Genomic DNA, 26,288 nt, shown 5'->3' with positions numbered 1-26,288 from the left:
CAACCTACTCCTCACTGGCCTCCCACTCAGCCATCTATCCCCCCTTCAGTCCATTCAGAACTCTGCTGCACGTCTTACCTTCCGCCTGGACAGATATACTCATATCACTCCTCTCCTCAAGTCACTTCACTGGCTTCCGATCAGGTACCGCATACAGTTCAAGCTTCTCCTACTAACCTACAAATGCACTCGATCTACAGCCCCTCCTTACCTCTCTACCCTCATCTCCCCTTACATTCCTACCCGTAACCTCCGCTCTCAAGACAAATCCCTCCTTTTAGTACCCTCCTCCACCACCGCCAACTCCAGGCCCTGCCCTTTCTGCCTCGCCTCGCCTCATGCGTGGAACAAACTCCCTGAGCCCATACGCCAGGCCCCCTCCCTGCCCATCTTCAAATCATTGCTCAAAGCCCACCTCTTCAATGTCGCCTTCGGCACCTAACCACCACACCTCTACTCAAGAAATCTAGACTGCATCAACTTGACATTTCGTCCTTTACATTGTAAGCTCCTCTGAGCAGGAACCGTCCTTCTTTGTTGATTTGTACAGCGCTGCGTAACCCTAGTAGCGCTCTAGAAATGTTAAGTAGTAGTAGTAGTAGTAGTGATATGATACAGACGTTCAAATATTTTAAAGGTATTAATCCGCAAACGAACCTTTTCCGGAGATGGGAAGGCGGCAGAACTAGAGGACATGAAATGAGATTGAAGGGGGGCAGACTCAAAAAAATGTCAGGAAGTATTTTTTCACGGAGAGACTGGTGGATGCTTGGAATGCCCTCCCGCGGGAGATGGTGGAGAGGAAAATGGTAACGGAATTCAAACATGCGTGGGATAAACATAAAGGAATCCTGTTCAGAAGAAATGGATCCTCAGGAGCTTAGCCGAGATTGGGTGGCGGAGCTGGTGATTTGGAGGTGGGGATAGTGCTGGCCAGACTTATACGGTCTGTGCCAGAGCCGGTGGTGGGAGGTGGGGATAGTGCTGGCCAGACTTATACGGTCTGTGCCAGAGCCGGTGGTGGGAGGTGGGGATAGTGCTGGCCAGACATACGGTCTGTGCCAGAGCCAGTGGTGGGAATAGTGCTGGGCAGCCTTATACGATCTGTGCCAGAGCCGGTGGTGGGAGGCGGGGATAGTGCTTGGCAGACTTGTACGGTCTGTGCCATGAAAATGACAGTTACAAATCAAGGTAAGATATACACAAAAAGTAGCACATATGAGTTTGTCTTGTTGGGCAGACTGGATGGACCGTGCAGGTCTTTTTCTGCCATCATCTACTATGTTACTATAACAGGGGCGTAACCAGACCTTGAGGTGGGAGGGGGCCAGAGTCCAAGGTGAGGGGGCACATTTTGGTCTGCCACCCTGCCACCGCCCCCCCCCGGCCGCTCCTCACCCACTACTGCAGCAAATAGCTTGGCTGGTAGGGGTCCCCAACCCAAAACCAGGGGCCCACAGGAAATTTGGGGGGCCCAGGCCCCCATGGCCATGCCACTAGTATATAATATGTAAACCGCTTTGATGGCAACCCATTCCCATTCACTTCTAGTAACACAGTAGATGACAGCAGATAAAGACCTGTATGTCCATTCAATCTGCCCAACAAGATAAAACTCAAATCATAAGGTATGATGTGATACTACATATGCATATTTGATCTTGATTGTTCTTGCCATTTCTCTGGTTAACTATGATTCTGATTATTCTTTCCAATTTGCGTCACTTTGCATATGTCCATATTAAATTTAATCTGCCTAACAAGATAAAACTCAAAACATAAGGTATGATGCGATACTACATATGCATATTTGATCTTGATTGTCCTTGCCATTTCTCTGGTTAACTATGATTCTGATTATTCTTTCCAATGTGCATCACTTTGCATATGTCCATATTAAATTTAATCTGCCATTTAGATGCCCAGTCTTCCAGTTTCCTAAGGTCTTTATGCAATTTTTCACAACCTGCATGTGTTTTGACAACTTTGAATAGCTTTGTCTCATCTGCAAATTTAATCATCTCACTCATTGTTACGATTTCCAGATAATTTATAAATATGTTAAACACCACCAGTCCCCGTACAGATCCCTGTGGAACTCCACTATTCACCCCCTCCATTGAGAAAAATGGCCATTTAACCCTACCCTTTATTATCTGTCCAATAACCAATTCCTAATCAACAGAAAGACATTGCCTTCTATCCCATGACTTTTTAATTTTCTCAGGAGTCTCTCATGATGAACAAAAGCTTTCTGAAAAATCTAGATACACTATATCAAACAGCTCACCCTTATTCATGCCTTCAAATAAATGAAGCAAATTGGTGAGGCAAGACTTCCCTTGGCTGAACCCAAGTTGACTCTATCCCATTAAACCACGTTTCTCTAAGTGTTCTGTAATTTTATTTTTATAATTGTTTCTACTATTTTGCCCTGTACTGAAGTCATGCTTATTGGTCTGTAATTTCATGGATCACCCCTGGAATGCTTTAAAAAAAATTGGCATTACATTAGCCACCCTCCAATCTTCAGGTACTATGGACGATTTTAATGACAGGTTACAGATCACTAATAGCAGATCAGCAATTTCATGTTTGAGTTCTTTCAGTACCCTGGGGTGTATCCATCTAGTCCAGGTGATTTATCACTCTTGTCAATTTGCTCAGTATATCTTTCAGGTTCACAGAGATTTCTTTCAGTCCCTCTGCAACGTCACCCTTGAAAACCATTTCTGGTATAGGTAAAAACCTCTTACAGCTTCTACCGTAAAGACCAAAGCAAAGAATTCATTCAATCTCTCCACAATGGCCTTGTCCTCCGAGTGCCCCTTTTACTCCTTCATGATTTAATGGTCCCACAGATTCCCTCACAGGCTTTTTGTACCTGAAAAAGGTGTTACTATAATTTTTGTCTCCGTTGCAAGTTTTCTTTGTATTCTCTTAACTTTTATCACTGATGCTTTGCATCTAACTTGACAGTGCTTATGTTGTTTCTTATTTTCTTCATTCGGATCCTTTTTCCATTCTTGGAAGGATTCTCTTTCGGCTCTAATATTTATTTATATTATTTATTTATTGCGTTTGTATCCCACATTTTCCCACCTATTGGTAGGGTTCAATGTGGCTTACATAGTTCCTTAGAGATAGTTACAGATTCCGGCGTAACTGGTTACAGACTGCATAGTACAATTGGTTATAGACTGCATAGTCCAAAGTAAGAGTTTGTATGGGACTATTGAGATACCGTAGGGGATTTAGCTAGAAAGACTGTAATTATGCTTTGTACTGACTGGTGGGCTTAGCATGATTTTGTTGTGGTAGTGTGGTAGGTGTGTAGGTAGGTTGAGCGACAACAGTTTTGTATTGTTGCTGTCTATTTTGTAACTTTCTGAAAAAGGGGGTCTTTAGGTTTTTTTCAGATGTTTAGGTAATTGTCCATGAGTTTCAGGTCTTTTGGCAATGTGTTCCATAGCTTGGTGATTATAAAGGAGAAGCTGGAGTCATATGTTGATTTGTATTTCAGGCCCTTACATCTGGGGAAGTGAAGGGTTAGGTACGATCTCACTGATTTATTTGTATTCCTAGTTGGTAAGTCAATTAGTTTGGACATGTAGCTCGGTGCTAGGCCAAAGATTATTCTGTGTGCCAGGTAACAGATCTTGAAGGCTATACAAAACCTTGATTGGCAGCCAGTATAGATTCTGGAGAAGAGGTTTCGCTCTGTCGAATCGTGTTTTTCCGTAGCTGAGCCTGGATGCTGTTTTCTACTGTTTGTAGTTTCCTTAAAATTTGATCTTTGCATCCTGTGTAGATTCTATTGCAGTAGTCCACGTGGGTTAGAACCACTGTTTGGATCATACTGCGGAATATATCTTTTGGGAAGTATTGTTTTATGCGTTCGAGTTTCCACATTGTGTAGAACCTTTTTTTCCTAGTGGCCTTGGCTTGGTTTTCGAGTGAAAGGTCACGGTTCTATGGTGACGCCTAGGATTTTAAGGCTGTCTGAGATTGGGAGAGATGAGCCCAAGGCATTGTTGTGAAATGTTCAGTATTGTGGTGGGGTGAGAGAATAAAGCAGTGTGTTTTTTCTCTATTGAGTTTCAACTTCAAGGCTGATGCCCAGGATTCCATGGTGTTCATGCTGTTCGTGATTTCAGAGGATTTCTGATGGGTTATTTTTGAAAGGGATAAAAATTGTAACGTTGTCCGCATGTAAGATTGGGTTGAGGTCTTGTTTGGATAGGGATCTGGCTAATAGGATCATCATTAGGTTGAATAGTATAGGCGAGAGTGGTGATCCCTATAGTACTCTACATTCTGCTTTCCAAGGTTGTGAGATTTTTGAATTTGATTTGACTTGGTAAGACCTAGTGATCAGGAATCCCTTGATCCATGTAAGTATTTTTCCTCTAATTCCTATCTTACTGAGTATTCTTAGTAGGATATAGTGGTCGACCATTTCAAATGCACTTGACATGTCGAACTGTAGTAGGAGGAAGTTTTTGCCTGTTGCGATTTTCTGTTTGAATTTGGCCAGAAGCATGAGTAGCACTATTTCAGTTCTATTGTGGGGTCTGAAGCCTGAGATTCATGCAGTATGGAGAATTTGGTGATGTATTCTGCTGTTTGGTCACTATGCCTTCCATCATCTTGGTTGCCAAAGGTATAGATGCGACTGGCCTGTAGTTTGTAATTTTGTTGTTTTTTTTTCTTGGTGTCTTTTGGAATGGGTGCAAGTAAAATGTTTTCTTTGTCTAGTGGGAATAGACCTTCCTGGAACATGAAATTTAGGTGGGCTGTGAGAGCTTCAATGAAGCATTCAGGGGGAGTTTTCATAATATAGTTGGGGCAGGTATCTAGTAAGCAGTGAGTGGAGGAGAACTTTCTAATTGCCTGTGCCACTGTTTCAACGGTGAGATAGGTGAAATTTGTCCAGGTTTGGTCTGCTGGAGATTCTCCTGGGTGTGGATCTAGTTTGTTAATGAGGGTTTCAAGGTTGGTGTTTTCTTAAGGCAGGTTTTTGCGTAGGTTGATGATTTTTTCTTCAAAGTATTTGGCTAGTTCAGCTGCAGGTGGGAGGTCTGCGTTCAATGTTGTTACTGTTTTGGTGTCTAGTAGATTGTCCACTAATTTGTATAGTTTCTTCGTGTCTTTATAATCGGTACCTATTTGTTCTTTATAGTGTTTCCTTTTGGTTTGTCTTATTTTGTGTTTGTATTTCTTTTGTGTTTCTTTCCATGTATTTAATGTTTGTTAATTTTTGTTTTTTCTTAATGCTCGTTCTTGTTTTCTGGATTGTGTTTTTAGTTCTTTAAGTTCATCGTTGAACCGTGGGATTGTGTTGCGTTTATGTGAGGTTTTGGCATGTATGGGTGCTCTCTCATCTAGTACGATATTGCTTCTTTTGTCCCATTCTGCAAGGAATTCTATGGAATTGGTTTGTGATGACCACAAAGAACACAGCGAAGATGACACAAAGAAATGGTCTTTAGACAATCAGGCTTATTTTCGAAAGAGAAGGGCGCCCATCTTCTGACACAAATCGGGAGATGGGTGTCCTCCTCTCAGGGTCGCCCAAATCGGCATAATTGAAAGCCGATTTTGGGCGTCCTCAACTGCTTCCCATCGCGGGGATGACCAAAGTTCACAGGGGCGTGTCAGCACCGTAGCGAAGGCGGGACTGGGGCATGATTAAGAGATGGGCATCCTCAGCCAATAATGGAAAAAAGAAGGGTGCCCGAACTGACCAGATGACCACCGGAGGGAATCGGGGATGACCTCCCCTTACTCCCCCAGTGGTCACCAATCCCCTCCCACCCTAAAAAAGAAAAAAAAAATAACTAAAATGTTTTTTGCCAGCCTCTATGCCAGCCTCAAATGTCATACCCAGCTCCCTGACAGTAGTATGCAGGTCCCTGGAGCAGTTTTAGTGGCTGCAGTGCACTTCAGCCAGGCGGACCCAGGCCCCCCCTACCTGTTACACTTGTGGTGGTAAATGTGAGCCCTCCAAAACCCACCCGAAACCCACTGTACCAACATATAGGTGCCCCCCTTCACCCCTTAGGGCTACGGTAGTGGTGTACAATTGTGGGGAGTGGGTTTTGGGGGGCTCAGCACCCAAGGTAAGGGAGCTGTGCACCTGGAAGCAATTTGTGCAGTCCACTGCATTGCCCCCTAGGGTGTCCAGTTGGTGTCCTGGCATGTCAGGGGACCAGTGCACTACGAATTCTGGCTCCTCCCATGACCAAAGGGCTTGGATTTGGTCTTTTTGAGATGGGCGTCCTCGGTTTCCATTATGGCCGAAAACCGGGGACGAGCATCTCTAAGGTTGACCTAAATGTTGAGATTTGGGTGTCCACGACCGTATTATCGAAACGAAAGATGGACACCCATCTTGTTTCAATAATACAGGTTTCCCCGCCCCTTTGCAGGGCCGTCCTGCGAGGACACCCTCATGAAAACTTGGGCGCCCCGTTCGATTATGCCCCTTAATGTTTAAAAAGTTCAAATTTATTGATAGGTCTATATAAATAATGTGAATCAAAGAGACTCGACAGGGCCATGTTTTGGCCAACTGGCCTGCCTCAGGTGTCTTTATGTTCTAAATTAAAACAATTATAAAACTGACTTAAAATCACAGTATCTCTTAGAAATGAAAATGACTAATAAAAATAAGTGATGTACAAAAGAACAGTCTTCTCTTATGTAGGTATATTCCACCTTACATTTAAAATTTTTCTTAAATAAATCAATAGGCACATATAAAAACACATTTAATAAACAATAATAATGCAGGCATTTTATGGCTGTTAAAGAAATGTATATTAACACCATCTGTTTATAAGAACCTGTCGCCTAACAGTTAACACAATAAATCGAAGAAATCTTTCTAAGACCTAGGTTTTACAGATTTAAAACTACCCAATCTATTGTTATGTACCCTAGCTAAGGAAAGTTTGAAAAAAAACAATTCTACTTAAGTTCAGATGACTATCTTAAATGTATTAAAACAGCAGATTACTTATGCTTAATAGGGAAAATTAGATGTGATTAAGACAAAAGAATATACGTAAATATCTCTGCACCTTGATCAACACTCATACATAGTATAATACAATATGAAACAGTTCTTAGTAAATGCTAGTACAGTGAGATGAACCATAGCAAAACTTGTGTAAACCAAAGTAATGGTAAATTATGTTTTATCTAGGAGCTAAATGTATGTGTACCTTTTACAATGGTCTGTTGAAAAAACTGTCTATTGAACTGCTACCAGAAAGAAATCTCGTGTAAGGAGCTCTGGTAAATAAAAAGATAAATTGTATACTGATATGAAAACGTGTTACAAATAAGGTTGAAAATAAAAATAAAATGCCTGATGGTCTGAAGAATATTCAATAGAAATTGTTATCTGTCCGCTGTACTCCAACCCCGCTCGTGAGCCCTTGAGCCCAGACCCCCCTCCCCTCTGCATGGGTCAGGACTCCTAAGATCTCTCCATCTAAACCACAGGGTTCATGTCGTCACCTTGAAGTGCCAGCGACACAAGTCAGTGTCGAATCCATTAGAGGAGCATGCTGCACTGTACTATCAGAAATATGAAGGCACAACTCCTTCCCTCCAATTAAACTACCCTGTGAGCCCTCCCTGCAAGATATCCATTGATCCTGGCAAAGGAGAAGCAGCCAGAACTGAGGGGGCCAGCACAACTCTTCCTTTATGTTCCTTCACCACAGCAGGTAAAACAAGTAATACAACTTTGGAGCTACTTAAGAGTGTAACTTCACACAGGGAACCACCATGAATCTGAGAGCTACTGTGTATGCATATAAACAAACCTTTCCCCAAACCCAAAACACTTATGCATAAGAACATAAGAACAACCACACCGGGTCAGACCAATATTTAGTCCAGCACACTGCTTCCAACAGTGGCCAATCCAGGTCACAAGTACCTGGAAGAAACCCCAATAGTAACAACATTCCATTCTACCAATTCCAGGGCAAGCAGTGGCTTCCCCATGTCTGTCTCAATAGCAGACTATGGATTTTTCCTCGAGGAATTTGTCTAAACCTTTTTTTAAACCCAGATATGTTAACTGCTGTAACTATGTCCTCTGGCAAAAAGTTCCTATTTGTTTTAAAAGTATTTCAATGAAGTGTCCCCTAGTCTTTGAACTTTTTGAAAGATTAAAAAAAAATCAATTCACTTCTATTTGTTCTACACTACTCAGGATTTTGTAGACCTCAATCATATCTCCCCTTCAGCTGTCTCTTTCCAAGCTGAAGAGCCCTAACCTCTTTAGCCTTTTCTCATATGAGAGGAGTTCCATCCCCTTTATCATTTTGGTTGCTCTTCTTTGAACTTTTTCTAATTCTGCTATATCTTTTCTGAGATATGGTGACCAGAACTGAATGCAATACTGAAGGCGAGGTCGCACTATGGAGCAATACAGAGGCATTATAGTATACTCGGTCTTATTTTCCATCCCATTCCTAGTAACTCATAGCATCCTGTTGACTTTTTTGGCTACCGCCACACACTGGGCAAAGATTTCTGCGGATTGTCCACACCACCACCTAGATCTTTCTTGGGTGCTGACTCTCAAGGTGGACCCGTAAATATGAATCTACTACTACTACTATTTAACATTTCTAAAGCGCTACTAGGGTTACGCAGCGCTGTACAATTTAACATAGAGGACAGTCCCTGCTCAAAGAGCTTACAATCTAAAGGACAAGTGAACAGTCAGTCCGATAGGGGTAGTCAAATTGGGGCAGTCTGGATTTCCTGAGAGGTGAGAGTTAGGTGCCAAAGGCAGCATTGAAGAGGTGGGCTTTGAGCAAAGACTTGAAGATGGGCAGGGAGGGGGCTTGGCGTAAGGGCTCAGGAAGGTTATTCCAGGAATAGGGTGAGGCGAGGCATAATGAGCGGAGCCTGGAGTTGGCGGTGGTGGAGAAGGGTACCGAGAGGAGGGATTTGTCCTGTGAATGGAGGTTTCGGGCTGGAACGTAAGGGGAGATGAGGGTAGAGAGGTAGTGAGGGGCAGCAGACTGAGTGCATTTGTAGGTAAGAAGGAGAAGCTTGAACTGAATGCGGTATCTGATTGGAAGCCAGTGAAGTGACCTGAGGAGAGGGGTGATATGAGTAGATCGGTTCTGGCGGAATATAAGACGTGCAGCAGAGTTCTGGACAGATTGAAGGGGGGATAGATGGCTAAGTGGGAGGCCGGTGAGGAGTGGGTTGCAGTAGTCAAGGCGAGAGGTAATGAGAGCGTGGACGAGGGTTCGGGTGGTGTGTTCAGAAAGGAAAGGGCGAATTTTGCTGATGTTGAAGAGGAAGAAGTGACAGGTTTTGGCTATCTGCTGGATATGCGTGGAGAAGGAGAGGGAGGAGTCGAAGATGACTCAGAGGTTGCAGGCAGATGAGACGGGGAGGATGAGGGTGTTATCAACTGAGATGGAAAGTGGAGGAAGAGGAGAAGTGGGTTTTGGTGGAAAGACGATGAGCTCGGTCTTGGACATGTTCAGTTTCAGGTGGCGGTTGGACATCCAGGCAGCAATGTCGGATAAGCAGGCCGATATCTTTGCCTGGGTCTCCGCGGTGATGTCTGGTGTGGAGAGATACAGCTGGGTGTCATCAGCATAGAGATGATACTGGAAGCCATGAGATGAGATCAGGGAGCCCAGGGAAGAGGTGTAGATTGAGAAGAGAAGGGGTCCAAGGACAGATCCCTGGGGAACACCAACAGATAGCGGAATGGGGGTGGAGGAAGATCCATGAGAGTGAACTCTGAAGGTGCGGTGGGAGAGATAGGAGGAGAACCAGGAGAGGACAGAGCCCCAGAACCCAATTGAGGACAGTGTGGCAAGGAGTAAATCATGATTGACACTGTCAAAAGTGGCGGATAGATCAAGGAGGATGAGGATGGAGTAGTGGCCTCTGGATTTGGCAAGGAACAGGTCATTACAGACTTTAGAGAGTGCTGTTTCTGTCGAGTGAAGGGGGCGAAAACCGGATTGAAGTGGATCGAGGATGGCATGAGAGGAGAGAAAATCAAGGCAGCGGCTGTGAATGGCATGCTCAAGTATTTTGGAGAGGAAGGGTAGGAGGCAGATGGGGCGATAGTTGGAGGGACAGGTAGGGTCAAGTGATGGTTTTTTAAGGAGAGGTGTGACTATGGCGTGCTTGAAGGTGTCAGGGACAGTTGCAGTGGAGAGAGAGAGGTTGAGGATATGACAGATGGAGGGGGTGACAGTATGAGAGATGGTGGTAAGTAAGTTGGTGGGGATGGGATCAGAGGAACAGGTGGTGCATTTTGAGGAGGAAAGAAGGCGAGCAGTTGCCTCCTCGGTGATGTCAGGAAAGAATAGAATAGAGGCCTGGGTTGGTTGGTTGAGGGAGAGGGTTGAAGGGTGAAGAGGCGGAGATGGCTTGCTAGTGAACTCAAGGTTGATCTTTTGCACCTTGTCGTGGAAGTAATCGGCCAGTGATTGAGGAGAGAGCGAGGGGGGGGGGGGTGGGAGCGGGGGGCACTTGAGGAGGGAGTTAAGGGTGGCGAAGAGACGACGGGGGTTGGAGCTGAGAGAGTTGGTCAATTGGGTGTAATAGTCCTGTTTGGCAAGGAATAGGGATTATTCTTCCCAATGTGCATCACTTTGCATTAGTCCACATTCAATTTCATCTGCCATTTGGATGCCAAGTCTTCCAGTTTTTTTAAGGTCTTTCTGCAATTTTTCACTGTCCACATGTGTTTTAACAATCTTGAACAGTTGTGCGTCATCTGCAAATTTCATCACCTCACTCGTTTCGATTTCCAGATCATTCATAAATATGCTAAATAAAACCGGTTCCAGTACAGCTCCCTGTGCCACTCCACTATTCACTCCCTTCACTGAGAAAAATGGCCATTTAACCTTACCCTCTCTTTACTGTCCAATAATCAATCCTAATCCACAACAGAACATTGCCTCTTATCCCATGTCATTTTCTCAGGAGTCTCTCATGAGGAACTTTGCAAAAGCTTTCTGAAAATCTAGATACACTACATCAACCATCTCGCCTTTGTCCACATGTTTATTCACGCCTGTAAAGAAATGAAGCAAACTGGTGAGGCAAGACTTCTCTTGGCTGGAACCATGCTGACTCTGTTCCATTAAACCAGATTTATTTATGTGTTCAGTAATTCTATTCTTTATAATAGTTTCCACTATTTTACGCGGCACTGACGTCAGGTTTACCAGTCTAATTTCCCAGATCAGCCTGGAACCCTTAAAAAAAAAAATCAGCGTCACATTGGCCATCCTCCAATCTTTAGGTACTACGGACGACTTTAATGTCAAGTTACAGATTAACAGCAGATCAGCAATTTCATGTTTGAGTTCTTTCAGTACTCCTGGATGCATACCATCTGGTCCAGGTGATTTACTCCTCTTTAATTTGTTGATTTGGCTTAGTAAGTCTTCCAGGTTCACAGAGATTTCTTTCAGTTCTTCCACATCGTCACCCTTGAAAAGTATTACTGGAATAGTTAGAGATCTCTTATATCTTCTTCCATAAAGACCGAAGCAAAGAAATCATTCAGTTTCTCTGCTAAGGCCTTGTCCTCCCTGAGTTCCACTTTGCTCCTTCATGATCTAACTGTCCCAAGGATTCTCTCACAGGCTTTCTGTTTCTGATGTAACTGAAAAAGTTGTTACTGTGAGTTTGTGTGTCAGAGGCACGTTTCTATTAATTTCTTTTAGCCTTCTTTATCAATGCTTAGCCTCTAATTTGCCAGTGCTTATGTTACTTCTTATTTTCTTTATTTGGGTCCTTTTTCCATTCTTTGAAGGACATTCTTTTGGCTTTAATAGCCTTTTTCACTTCACCTTTTAACCATGCTGGCTGTTTACTCTTCTTTCCATCTTTGTAATGCATATGGTCTGGGCTTCCAAGATAGTATTTTTAGATAATGTCCATGCCTAATTTAATGTTCTAACCTTTGCAGCCTATCCTTTTAGCTTCTTTTTAACCATTTTCTTTATTTTAGCATAGTCATCCTTTCGAAAATTAAATGCTGCTACACAGTTGATTTCTTTTGTGGCTTCATTCCTGATAGTAGCTCAAACTTGATCATGTTATGATCACTGTTTCCCAGCAACACAACACCATTACCTCTTGTACTATGCCTTACACTCCACCAAGGAGTTAATCTAAAATGTTTCCCTCTCTAGATCAGTTGCTCCAAGATGCAGTCATTTATTACATCTAGGAATTTTATCTCCCTGCCGCTCCCTGATGTAACATTTATCCAGTCAAGATTGGGGTAATTGAAATCACTATTAATCATGGAATATGTAGAATATAATATCAAAAACTCTCCAACAATTCTACAATATAATCAAGGTGTTTGTGGGTAAATGTGGCAGGCAACAATGAAAAAAAGTGGAGAAAAAAAAAGACCTCAGTGATATCAGAAACACCTCGTTTTTAAAGGACACGCCTTTTGTATGAGGGCACCTCATCTAATATAATAAAACGCACCGTGAACGTTCTAATGAGGACGTTCTGAAGCCATCTGACGTCACTCCCTGAGTCCCTGGCTGTAGGGTTCGTGGCGTTCGTGGTGTGAAGCCATCTAGCCGTCTCTGCCCCGCCCTCGCGTCTAAACAAACAAATCCGGAAGTGAAGCGTCAGGGAAGGAGGCGGCGCTCCCGACGTCTACCCTTCCCTTCGCTGTGTTCCGCCTTCAAAACAAGGCGGAACACAGCGAAGGGAAAGCTAGACGTCGGGAGCGCCACCTCCTTCCCTGACGCTTCGCTGCACGAACCGCCACGGAGGTAAAGTTAAAAAGAATAAAAAAAAAAAAAAAGGGATGCATGGATGCGAAGGGGTGGGGGGGCATGGATGCGAAGGGGGGGGCATGGATGCGAGGCATGGATGCGAAGGGGGGGGGGAGAAGAGGGCGGGCCAGGCTGGGACATGGGAGAGAGAGTAGCATTGATGCGAGGGGGGGGGTCATGGAAGGGCGAGAGGGGACTTGCTGGAAAAGGATGAATGGAGGCGGCAGGGGACAGAGGAGCATGGATGGGTATGGATTAGGAGGGCAGGGCACAGGGAGAGAGGGGAATTACTGGAAATGGATGAATGGAGGGGGCAGGGGACAGAGGAGCATGGATGGCCATGGATTGGGAGGGCAGGACTCAGGGAGAGAGGGAAATTGCTGGATAGGGAAAAATGGAGGGGCCAGGTGACAGATGAGCATGGATGGGCATGGATTGGAAGGGCAGGACTCAGGGAGAAGGGAATTGCTGGATAGGGATGAATGGAGGGGACAAATGGGCATGGATGGATATGGATTGCAGAGCAGGCCTCAGGCAGAGAGGGGAAATGCTGGATAGGGAAAAATGGAGGGGCCAGGTGACAGAGGAGCATGGATGGGTATGGATTGGAAGGGCAGGACTCAGGGAGAGGGGAATTGCTGGATAGGGATGAATGGAGGGGACAGATGGGCATGGATGGATATGGATTGCAGAGCAGGCCTCAGGCAGAGAGGGCAAATGCTGGATAGGGAAAAATGGAGGGGCCAGGTGACAGATGAGCATGGATGGCCATGGATTGGAAGGGCAGGACTCAGGGAGAGGGGAATTGCTGGATAGGGATGAATGGAGGGGACAGATGGGCATGGATGGATATGGATTGCAGAGCAGGCCTCAGGCAGAGAGGGGAAATGCTGGATAGGGAAAAATGGAGGGGCCAGGTGACAGAGGAGCATGGATGGGCATGGATTGGAAGGGCAGGACTCAGGGAGAGGGGAATTGCTGCATAGGGATGAATGGAGGGGACAGATGGCCATGGATGGATATGGATTGCAGGGCAGGCCTCAGGCAGAGAGGGGAAATGCTGGATAGGGATGAATGGAGGGGGCAGGTGACAGACAAACATGGATGGCCATGGATTGGGAGGGCAGGGCTCAGGGACAGAGGGGAATTGCTGGAAAAGGATGAATGGAGGGGGCAGGGGACAGATGGCCATGGATTGGGAGGGCACGGCTCACACTCTCTCTCTCATATACAATGTCTTTCTGACTCTCACTCTCACACAGTCTGTCTCACACAGTATCACATTCACTCTCTATGTGCCACACAGTCACTCACACACTCGCTTGGTGTCATACACTCACTCTCACAGAGAATCTGTGTCTCACACACACTCTCTCTCTTGCCCACACACACACACTCTCTCTCACACTGTGTCTCACATACACACACTCTCATTCTCACACACACTCTCTCACAAACACACTCGCACCCAGACTCACTCTCTCTCTCACACACTCACACTTTCACTCTGACTCTCAAACAGTCACTCTCACATACTCTCCCAAACATACACACTCCAAGGAAAACCTTGCTAGCGCCCGTTTCATTTGTGTCAGAAACGGGCCTTTTTTACTAGTTAATCATAAGTCTCAAAAAAACACTCCACAGTATTTAATTTATAATAACTCTGCCATTATACCCTTACAGACACCTATAGGTTGAGACGCTGTATTCAATTAGAAGTAACCTGAAATTGTTACTTATCTTGGATGATGGTTCTTCCACGGACTCTTGTAGTCTCAAAATCCAGTTATGTAATTCTACAAAGTCCCATAAAGTCCCGACAGGGGAACCCTGTTTCGCCAATAAATAGCTGCTTCAGGGGAAATCCTTAATTTAAACACAACCAAGCAACTTAGACAACTTATGGTCTCCATTTCACACCGGTACAAAAATGGCGGTCTGCTTCTTTTTCAAACGTTCTGCTTATATACTCAGCGTGTGACGTCAAAGACGCCTCCTCCAATCATTTATGCAATGCAATTAAAGAAATGCTTTCCATTCGATGGACACATTTAAACCCTTAGGGATTACAGTTTGCAACAAAAATATCCATCGTTGCTCCTTTTGTCTCACTAATCGTCTGATGTCGCCCCTCCGTTCAGTTATTCTTATCTGTTTCACGATGATGCGCCTCAATTCTGAAAATTGATGATGTTTCATTAAGCAGTGAGACACCATGGGTTCATGTGTTTTTTCAGCCTGTATACAGTGTCTGTGTTCTATCAATCGTGTCTTAGGACGAGATGTCTGTCCTACATAATATAATTTACACGGACAGCTTATAATGTATATTACATTATCAGAAGCACAATTAGTTGTAGAATACAAAGGGTAAATCTTGTCCGTATGTGTATCAATAAACACATTTGACTCAATCATGATGCTACACACAGAGCAATTACTACAGGCTTTATGTAAGCCTTCCTTGGACCTCATAGTGCTTGTACGGTTCCAAGTAGAGAGTTGCATGGGGACAGAAATCCTACCCATCCCCGCCCGTCCCTGCTGGAATCTTACCCGTCCCCACCCATCCCCGCTGGAATCTTACCCGTCCCCACCCATCCCCGCAAAAATTAAAACCATTCCAACCCGTCCCCACCCGTCCCCGCAAGAATTTAACCCATCCCCACCCATCCCCGTAAGAATTTAATAGTACATAAAAGAAAGTTCCAGTCAGCTCCCTTTCTGGATTTGAGCCACAGCACTGTAGGCAAGGAAGGAATAGAAGTTGGAACTTGGAACACTCTGGTGCGCACATGTAAGATTTGTCTCTGATTCACTGGCAGTGTGTGCTGAGAATGAGTCCATTCACGCCACATGCACGCGCCAGTAGGTCAGGTGACATCTGATTCTCGTGCCTGTGTCAGAGCTGAGGTCTGTGCACCAGCCTGGGAGCAAAGAGGATTAACAGTAACATAGTAAGTGACAACAAATAGACCTGAACGGTCCATCCACTCTGCCCAATAGTCACACTCATGATCAATTCATCATTAAATCAACGAGTGTGATATTATATACTTGATTATGGTCTTTCGTGTTTCTGGAACAAAGACCACAGGAGTCTATCTGGCCCCATCCTTATGTTCCAACTGCTGGAGTTGCCATCGAAGCCCACTCCAGCCTATTCATGTTCTCATTTGTGGGACACAGACCGTAAAAGTCTGTCCAGCACTGTCCTTATGTTCCAGCCACTGAAGTTGCTGTCTAAGCCCTTTCCAGCCCATCCTACACCAGATTGCCATGTATGAGACACAGACCATACAAGTCTGCCAGGTATCAGCTCTAGTTCATCACAGCCAGAGTCGCCATCTAAGTGTCACTTGACATATCCACACACATGCAGCCATTTAAGGTTAGCTTTTATATAACTTCCATTTTCTAATTAGAGATCCTCTGTGTTCATCCCACGCCTTTTTGAATTCCGTCATCATTTGTGACTCTACCACCTCCTTAATGGAAGACTTTCCACATTTATGCTGTTAAAGCAAGGAAGAAGAGGAGGAAGAGACAGCACTCAAATAAATTGGTATTCGGTAGATGAGAGGCTGGTGCAGGTGCAGCTTACACTTCCACGAGAAGCCCACAGAACTGGTTCCATCCCCGCGGGAACCCCGCAGGAACTGCCTCCGTCCCCGCGGGATTCCCGCGGGGACGGAAGCCGTGCAGCTCTCTAGTTCCAAGTGTCTGCAGAGCACAGTGCATCATTTAAGTTGACCCTTTTTAAACCCCGCTAAGCTAACCACCTTTACCACATTCTCTGGCAACAAATTCCAGAGTTAAATTACACGTTGAGTGAAGAAAAATTTTCTCTGATTCGTATTAAATTTATTACTTTGCTGCAAGATTCACCAATACCATTTCTACTTTGAAACCTGTTAATGAACTGGACTGTTATTTATGTTTGAGTGATGCCGATGATATATATTTTTTTCCACAGTTTATTTATTCAAGTTACCAAAAACAAGAACGTACACAATGATCCAATAAATTGTTGTTTTGGTGGTGTCACAGTTTCCATCCCCCCCTCCTTAACTCAACTCGTATAGCAAGGCAAGGATTTCAGTCATGGTGACCCATTAAGAAATAAACTGTTGTGGTAACACAATCTTTCATACAGAAATATCTCGCCATCGCATATAATGTGTCCATATTTTTGAGAATTGTAAAAGGTGACCACGTTTTTTAGCTGTGAGCTTAGACATAAGGCAACAATAGTTCACTTTGTTGAAGACCTGAGCCACAGTTGTTACTGTAGTCTGTTTCCAGCATTTTGCCACCAAAATCCAAGCAGCTGTATATACATGAGATAAGAACTGGTGAAGTTCCTTCTTGACTCCCAGCTGCCACACATTAAAAAGGCAGGTATCTGATGTAATGGGGAGGGGAGGGGGGGGGGCTGGGGTACACTGCTAGAGATGAGAATGAAGAGCAGTCCAAAAGCTATGAATAGTAGGGCATGTCCACCATATGTGCCAAAAAGTGCCTGGACCCCTGCATTGGCGCCAACAAGCTGTTGATCCCGTCTTAAAGATTTGTGACAGTCTATGTGGGGTGAAGTACCACTGATATAATAACATAACCATTTCCACTAATGGAGTGGCAACTGATCTTCTCATTAAATGTTTAAATGTCTTTGCCCATTGTGATGGTTCACAGGTAGACAATAACATCGATTCCCACTTTTTTTGATAAGGGAGTAGAGGTTGAGATCTATGTAATAGAGCCTGATATATTTTAGAGATCCCTCCTTTGAAAGCACCTGATCGCAATGCACTTTCCAGTTTAGTTTCCACCAACTTTAACTCTGATTTGGTTCTGTGATAGATAAAGTCTTTTATTTGCATATAATGATAGTAGTCTCTTCCTAACAAACTATATTCATCCTTTAATACTTCAAATGTGGTACATTACCCCTCTTCCCAGAGCTGACCCAGCTCACAGAGGGAGGATGCAGCCCATCTCTGGTATGTGGGGTCAAATGTACCCTGGGGAAAGCCCGGAGAACACATGATAGGGGTCTTTAAGTGGTATCAATGATTAGAAAAATGTGGGTTCTACACTGCACCCAGGCTACCAGCACCACCCCCGTCTGACCTCCCACTCGTGGTAACATTCATCGCAATGTCGGCAAAGGGAGCCATGGAGTGGCCCGAAGGGGAACTCCTCCCACTAAATGTTGATCAACAGATGACCAAGGTTTAGGGACTCCCTTCTGCCAGACTGCCACAGTTTGGAGCAGGGTTGCCCTATAGTATAATGTAAAGTTAGGAACCCCCATACCACCATCTTTTCTAGCTTGATAGAGGATATTCCGATTTACTCTGGGGGTCTCTTATGTCAGATAAATGAGAAGACTTTTCTAGTGAGGGACGTAAAGAATGATTGAGGAATATTAATTGGCAGAGCCATAAACAGATACAGCAGTTTGGATAGCACAGAAGACGATATTTTGATTTTTTGGAAAAACGAGCAACATACTGGCTACAACTAGCAAAATTTGCATGGGGAATCCTGTACATTCCTGCTACCAGCACATGCTATAAGAAGAAATATTCTGTTGGAGGAAGGATTGTGGAAGACAGGAGAGTTAGACTGAATCATGAGATTGTTGATGACTTATTCATCTACAGATTTAAAAAATCATAACAGTGCTTCATAGGGCATATTTCTCCCCTCTAGGCCATACAGAACAGGTTGCATTTTGTACCCCTGGACATTTTAACAGGTTGAATAAGGGTTCCTTGGGGTAGCAGAAGTCAGCTATTGTTGGAGTTGGAAGGGTTATTTTAGTTGCTCGTTATTATTATTATTTGTAATTTATACACAACAGTTGCACAGCATATTGTTCCTTTTTATATTAAAAAAAAAAAAACATTTAAATACAAAATCGTAAGTGTTCGAGGCTTCTGCAGATGAAGACAGAGACCACAGGGATGGGGCGGGGATGGGGATGAAGACAGGGCCTGCGGGGACGGGACAGAGACAAAACCTGTGGGGATGGGGTGGGGACAAAGGAACAACCCACAGGGACGGGGTGGGGATAAACTATCTAAGGGCCAGATGCACTAAACTTAACGAGCCAGCAACGTGGTTTTTCAACTGATTCTAGCCACTTTAGCGTGTAAGTAGTAAACCGGGACATGCACAAAAGGGTTCTCCGAGCCATTTTCGTGTCACGGTAGCAGCTAACGAAAACGGAATGCAAAGCTATTATAATGAGCTAATTACTATTGTAATGTGAATGCGATGCACTACCGTTTCCGACCCCATGCACAAAAGCAGTCCCTACCTTTACCATGGAAATTTTAATGGGAGGTGTAGACCTGCTGGTTCTTCATTATTGCAAGTAGGAGAAGGGGAGAAACAAGGCAGGGAAGATGGAGCACAAAAAATATATATACCAGCTTACACGCAGCTTCTTTGCGTGTATGAAAGCCATGCCATATGTTTCTTTTTCAAATTACATTTTACTGGCAAGAAATTGGGGGGGGGGGGGGGGGGGGGGGGGGAGGCGGGCAGTACCGAAATGTAAAGCATAAAAGTACCACAAATGCAAGGGTCCATCAAAGAAACAGCGTCTGTGGGAAACGGGCTTGGTTCCACCCCCAGCTGTTCCTGCTGCTTCCTTCTATTGGACTGCTGACATCCTAGAACACCCAACTCCCTGAAGATGGATTCTCATTGGTTGGCTGCTGTCCCAACTCCTCCTCCCTGCAGGGCTTCCCTGATGACATCACTTTAGAGCTGTGAACTGATTGGATCCGAACTTCTTGATGTCCCCCTCCACAGACAGGGGCTAAACCAATAGGACAGCATCAGCCTGGGATGTCCCGCCTACTCACTACTGGAGGGCAAGGATGCCAAGTGGGCGGTTTTCCCGCCCAATTGGGCGGTTTTCCGCGACCTGCTGCGGGAAAATTTTGCCCGCTGCGGGTCGCGTTTTTTTGGGCTGGTTTTTGGGGTTTTTTTCGGTGGTTTTTGGACGGTTTTTCGGGCCGCTGGGGGCGGGGCTAGTGATGTTTTGGGCGGGGTTAGATGACGTTTTAGGTGGGGCTAGTGACGTTTTGGGCGGGACCAATGACGGCGGGGGCGGGGTTGATGACGGCGGGGGTGGGGGTGTGAACTTTTTGGGCGGGTTTCGGGGCCGAGTACCTGGCAACACTGCCGGAGGGGGACACCAGGAAGTTCCATCTGTGTAGCAAGCAGTTTAATCACCACTGTTCTCTCCCCCTAATGGAACAGTTTGCTGCCCCTCAAAGACAGCAGTTTAAAAAAAAAAAAGTTTTGCACGGCTCAGCTACAAAAATCCCCCACTCCGGAGCTCTCCTGTTTGTTCCGCCTCGTGTTCCAGCAGCCAATCACAGCGCGTTTGGCTTCTCTGGCTGGCAGCAGGAACTTCTCATAGCAACTGGAGGAGTGATTTGCTGCCTCGTCTGTTTGCAGCACAACAGTTCCCCAATGCTGTATGCTGCTCAGCAGTTTTCAAGAAAAGAAAAGTTTTATATGGCTTTCATACATGCAGCTTCTGTGCGTGTATGAAAGATCAGCTGCGCTTAGCGATTGGCTGATCTGCACATACTCAGTTGACCGACTGGCTTCCCCCCCAAAGAAGGAAATCGCATCAAAATGAGCTAACAGCAAGCAGCTCATTTGCATGCGATTTCCTTCATGCATGCCCGGTTTTCTCAGAATCGGTTCGCAGCAACGAGGATCGCTAAGGTAAGAGCTTTTTGCGGGGGCTTTAGTGCATCTGGCTGTTAGTGTTTAGTGCAAGTGAATTTTTAGCACGCACTAAAAAAACACTAGTGCACCTTTTGAAAAGGCCCCCTTAGTGTGATCTCATTACCATGAGTGTGAAGTGGAGACGTAACCTATGGTTAGTGCAGTGGGGTGAGAACCTGGGGAACTAGGCTTGATTCCCATTGCAGCTCCTTGTGAGCCTAGGCAAGTCACTTAACCCTCCATTGCCCCAGGTACAAACAGATTGTGAGCCCACTAGGGCTCATTGTATATGTAAACCGCTTTGGTTGTACCCCAGAAAGGATGTCTATCAAATCCATGATCCCTTACCTGGTGGCTTTGATGGTGTTGCAGATGTATATAAGTGTTTTGGGTTACTAAGTAGTATTAATTACACTGCTTGATTTTTGTGCTGTTTAGCTTGATTGCTAATTTTAAAAAAAATGCCAAATAAAATTATGGAGAAAATAACTAATTTAAAATTATTTTCTTTTGTGAGTAAACAGAATCATATTTTAGTGCTCTACATGAGCAGGTATTATTTCAACTTGACAGTCAGCCTGTTAGGCTAAAATATTGCTTTATTTAGAAATTCTTAATAAGACCATGCAATTCTGAAGATACCATAACTCAATAAAGAAAAGGATTATTACAATATATGAGGAAAAGCTTGTATTCAAAGGGACCGAATTAAACATTTGTGGGTTAGTGGCTGTCTGAAAGATTTTGCAACAGAATTTAAACAAATTTCTGGTTCATTTAAATTCCACAGCAAACATTCATAAGAAGTTTCTTATGTCTTGTTTTCTGCTTTGTGCAATAGCAAGAATCAATGCAAGAGCTAACTGCACAGGTTGTTGAGCATCATTCAGGAAAGGGAGGAGGAGGAGGAGGAACTTTGATTCCCCAGATAGGCAGCTGCTCATGCTCTACTCCTGAGCCCCAGTCTGTGGCTAAAAGTTAAACAGTGCCGCTGCCAAGCCATGCCATCTTTGCCAACCCCGCCCACAGACTCAGGTACTTACTTGACCCTCCTCCAGATGTTCTCACTTACCCCACACTCCACACAGGGCAGTGGTGATCCCTACTTGCTTCTGCCTCATTTCCACCTTTGGGAAAAGTGATGGTGCCTGACCCCTAGTAGTAAGCCTACATTATATATAACTAAAAAGGAGTGCTCCCTTATTTGGAAGGCTGATTCTTAGTGGTATGCACTGTCACGGGTCATGTTTAATTCTACATGCCTCTTATGGGGGAACTACCAGTTTGGGGGAGGGGGGACTAGGGTAGATCCCCCAAGCCCAAAGGTGGGTTTGGGAAAGGTGATGGAGCAGATGGAGAGGCACTTTTTTTTTTTTTTTTTTTTAGTACTTTTAGAGCTGGATTGCAGCTGGGGAGGGCAGGAGGGCCACCAGGGAATTGAGGTTCAGAGGGAGGACCTTAGACACTGGGGTAAGTAGCTCCTTTAATCATTCCTACCATAGCATCAAAAAATGAATTATACCTTAGTTAAATACAGTTATCTTTTCTGAAAACCAGTCTGTTAAACCTTTTTATGCATTTCCACATTAATGAGCTTTGAATGAATTTACATAAACTTATAGACAAAGTGGGCTTGCACAACAATTTAGTAAAAAGATGGCCTGTTTTGCAAAGTTTTTTTTTTCACTAAAGAGTCTTCATATTTTAAAATACACAAAAAAGCGCCAGCATTGCACTGTTTTGTGCACAAAGCCATTCCCCCTCCTCCAAAAAATGTTTCACACTCTAAACTTTAATTCTGCATGCAAATCAAATGCCAAAATACAAAAAACTCGTCAGCACAAGTTTACAACTGAGGAACAAGTGAGTTGGTTAAGAATAAACAGATAACATAAATGTAAGTAACCCCATTCTGTGTATTCATACAGTACCTGAGCGCTGTATCTGTGTACATCAGAGGCACTGACTAGATCAATGGAAGACATGGAAGAAGAGCGACTATAAGGCTATCACAGAGACAGATAAAGAAAAAAAACCAAGTAATCAGAACAAAGATACAATAGAAAATTCAATCAACAATCTTCCATGCACCAGAAAATGGAGAAAAGAAAAGTAAAAACAAAAGCATCAATAAGAAACAAGCAGAGTCAATAATGCCGAGATCCTTCAGTTGTTACACATTAATTAATGACTTTGAAAAGAATATCAGGATTAGTAAAAATGCAGACCACCACCAGTTATCACCAGTTTTGGCAGTCCACACTTGAAATTGAAACATTAAGAAAAGATTACAAGAAATACAACATTGGAACCCCCAATATTTATTTTTTTAAAGACCAAAGCTTGCTACATCTCTTCTCTTCTGAAATAACCGGTGTGCATTACTAACGGCGAAGCAAGTATCAATCAGATATTCTCATCACTTTGCAGGTGAGATACACATTTCAGAAAGAGGATACTCATGGAAATATCACAGATATAATATGAAGAAACCTGATATAAAAGCTGTGGAATTTCAGCACTAAAAATTATAGAATGTTTTGCCCACTTCAATTACCCTTTATGAAACAGATTTTTACTGTACACCAACAGTTTAATAAATGGTTTCACATACTATTCATACCTGACATTTAAACAAAATGGTCTCTCACAGCTCTGATCAAATAATCATATGTGTGTTTTGACCATTTAAAATGAACCTTAAGACTTATTTAAGAATGCTTTTTGCTAATTTCTTGCTATTTGACATCCCTCATCTATGAGCCTCAGAAGCAAATTCCTGGTTACACGGATGCAGACCTCTTGTGTTGCACCCCCTTCCAATTTCCTATTGTAGTTCTACCCCCAAACCCACTTTGTTTTGTCATGTCAGAATAGCATTATCCTGACCCCTATATTTTTAGACTGTAGGCTGCCCAGATGGTTCATCTGTTGGGCAGGATAGTAAATCTCTCTATATAAAAGGCAACACCAAAGTTCTATGAAGCCTCCAGCCGGAAGTGTGAAGGGGGAGAGATATCCGGTTTCCCCATGAGTGTCTGCCCCGCCCTCTCTGTAACACAAACAGTCAGTGAAGGAAAACAGCAGAGCACAAAATCAAATCTCTGGCTCTAACAGTGAAGGACTCAAAGGGGGGAGGGGAGAGAGGGCAGAGGCACACACACTCCCACATGCACACAGAAGAAAACCTTGCTAGCCCCGTTTCATTTGCATCAGAAACGGGGCTTTTTTTACTAGTTTTTAATAAACTTGAGTAGCTATAAGATCCCTATGAAAGACTGTCTTATGTATCTGTAAAGGGCTACAGATGCCTAACTGCACTACAGAAGCAATCACTATTAGTAGCAATAAAGTCTTGAGGGTTGTCCCTTAGCAAACATTCACATTTCTTGTCAGTAGAGGATGGAGCTTCAGTACAGACACAAATGACCTCCATCAGAAGTTAATTTGTCCTGTAATTGTTGCTTTCTGAAGATATTCCTATGTACGCTCAAACTGATGGGTTAAACCAATTGTCCTATGCTATCCGGAAGAATTTCTCAAATTAACATTTCCACAACTCTGAATTCCAATTAACTACTAACTGCTATAAATTAATGTCAACTGTCCCTTTTAAACTGGGAAGCATAGATCTAGAGAACAGAATATATAATTATTCAACCAAGAACAGATGGGTGTGTTGTGCATAAATCTAAGAAACAACTACTTCGAAGAACAATTACAGGTTAGAAGCTATTCTTTGTCAAAATACAAGATATTTCTAATGGATTCACAATGATATAAATGACATCCAGATACCAAAAACAGAACCAACAACCAATGGAATCAATGTTCCCTCTACATAAGTACATAAGTAATGCCATACTGGGAAAAGACCAAGGGTCCATTGAGCCCAGCATCCTGTCCACGACAGCGGCCAATCCAGGCCAAGGGCACCTGGCAAGCTTCCCAAACGTACAAACATTCTATACATGTTATTCCTGGAATTGTGGATTTTTCCCAAGTCCATTTAGTAGCGGTTTATGGACTTGTCCTTTAGGAAACCGTCCAACCCCTTTTAAAACTCTGCTAAGCTAACCGCCTTCACCACTTTCTCCGGCAACAAATTCCAGAGTTTAATTATACGTTGGGTGAAGAAAAATTTTCTCCGATTTGTTTTAAATTTACTACACTGTAGTTTCATCGCATGCCTCCTAGTCCTAGTATTTTTGGAAAGCGTGAACAGACGCTTCACATCCACCTGTTCCACTCCACTCATTATTTTATATACCTCTATCATGTCTCCCCCCTCAGCTGTCTCTTCTCCAAGCTGAATAGCCCTAGCCTCCTTAATCTTTCTTCATAGAGAAGTCGTCCCATCCCCGCTATCATTTTAGTCGCCCTTTGCTGCACCTTTTCCAATTCTACTATATCTTTCTTGAGATGCGGTGACCAGAATTGAACACAATACTCAAGGTGCGGCTGCACCATGGAGCGATACAACGGCATTATAACATCCTCACACCTGTTTTCCATACCTTTCCTAATAATACCCAACATTCTATTCGCTTTCCTAGCCGCAGCAGCACACTGAGCAGAAGGTTTCAGTGTATTATCGACGACGACACCCAGATCCCTTTCTTGGTCCGTAACTCCTAACGTGGAACCTTGCATGACGTAGCTATAATTCGGGTTCTTTTTTCCCACATGCATCACCTTGCAATTGCTCACATTAAACGTCATCTGCCATTTAGCCGCCCAGTCTCGTAAGGTCCTCTTGTAATTTTTCACAATCCTGTCGCGATTTAACAACTTTGAATAACTTTGTGTCATCAGTAAATTTAATTACCTCACTAGTTACTCCCATCTCTAAATCATTTATAAATATATTAAAAAGCAGCGGTCCTAGCACAGACCCCTGAGGAACCCCACTAACTACCCTTCTCCATTGTGAATACTGCCCATTTAACCCCACTCTCTGTTTCCTATCCTTCAACCAGTTTTTAATCCACAATAGGACATTTCCTCCTATCCCATGACCCTCCAATTTCCCCTGTAGCCTTTCATGAGGTACCTTGTCAAACGCCTTTTGAAAATCCAGATACACAATATCAACCGGTTCCCCTCTGTCCACATGTTTGTTTACTCCTTCAAAGAATTGAAGTAAATTGGTCAGGCAAGATTTCCCCACACAAAAGCCGTGCTGACTTGGTCTCAGTAATCCATGTCCTCGGATGTGCTCTGTAATTTTGTTTTTAATAATAGCCTCTACCATTTTCTCCGGCACTAACGTCAGACTCACCGGTCTATAATTTCCTGGATCTCCCCTGGAGCCTTTTTAAAAAATCGGCGTTACATTGGCCACCCTCCAATCTTCCGGTACCACACTCTATTTTAAGGATAAGTTGCATATCACTAGCAGTAGCTCTGCAAGCTCATTTTTCAGTTCTATCAGTACTCTAGGATGAATACCATCTGGTCCAGGAGATTTGCTACTCTTCAGTTTGCTGAACTGCCCCATTATGTCCTCCAGGTTTACCGTGAAGTCAGTAAGTTTCTCCGATTCGTCCGCTTGAAATACCATTTCCCACCCAAATCTTCCTTGGTAACTTTTGGTGGTGTGTACTGCTGCTAGGCATAGAACATATGAAGAGCCATTTTGAGTTAGATAAGGCCCATCAAACTCAGCATCCTGTCTTCAATAGTGGCCAGTCCAGGTCA

The 26,288-nt window shown here is 43.9% G+C and overlaps 1 protein-coding gene across 1 annotated transcript in view; it reads right to left on the bottom strand.

The window, feature by feature from the left end:
• CERT1 (ceramide transporter 1) overlaps positions 1-26,288 on the bottom strand; it is a 540,904-nt gene that overhangs the window by 126,080 nt on the left and 388,536 nt on the right. The window contains 1 exon segment of the mRNA XM_030193269.1: positions 22,520-22,594. Coding sequence (XP_030049129.1) covers positions 22,520-22,594 — 75 coding nt within the window.

Source organism: Microcaecilia unicolor, chromosome 2, assembly GCF_901765095.1.
Source record: "Microcaecilia unicolor chromosome 2, aMicUni1.1, whole genome shotgun sequence".
Classification (NCBI taxonomy): Eukaryota; Metazoa; Chordata; class Amphibia; order Gymnophiona; family Siphonopidae; genus Microcaecilia; species Microcaecilia unicolor.
Note: the sequence above shows the minus strand (reverse complement) of the source record. Positions and strands in the feature narration are given on the sequence as shown.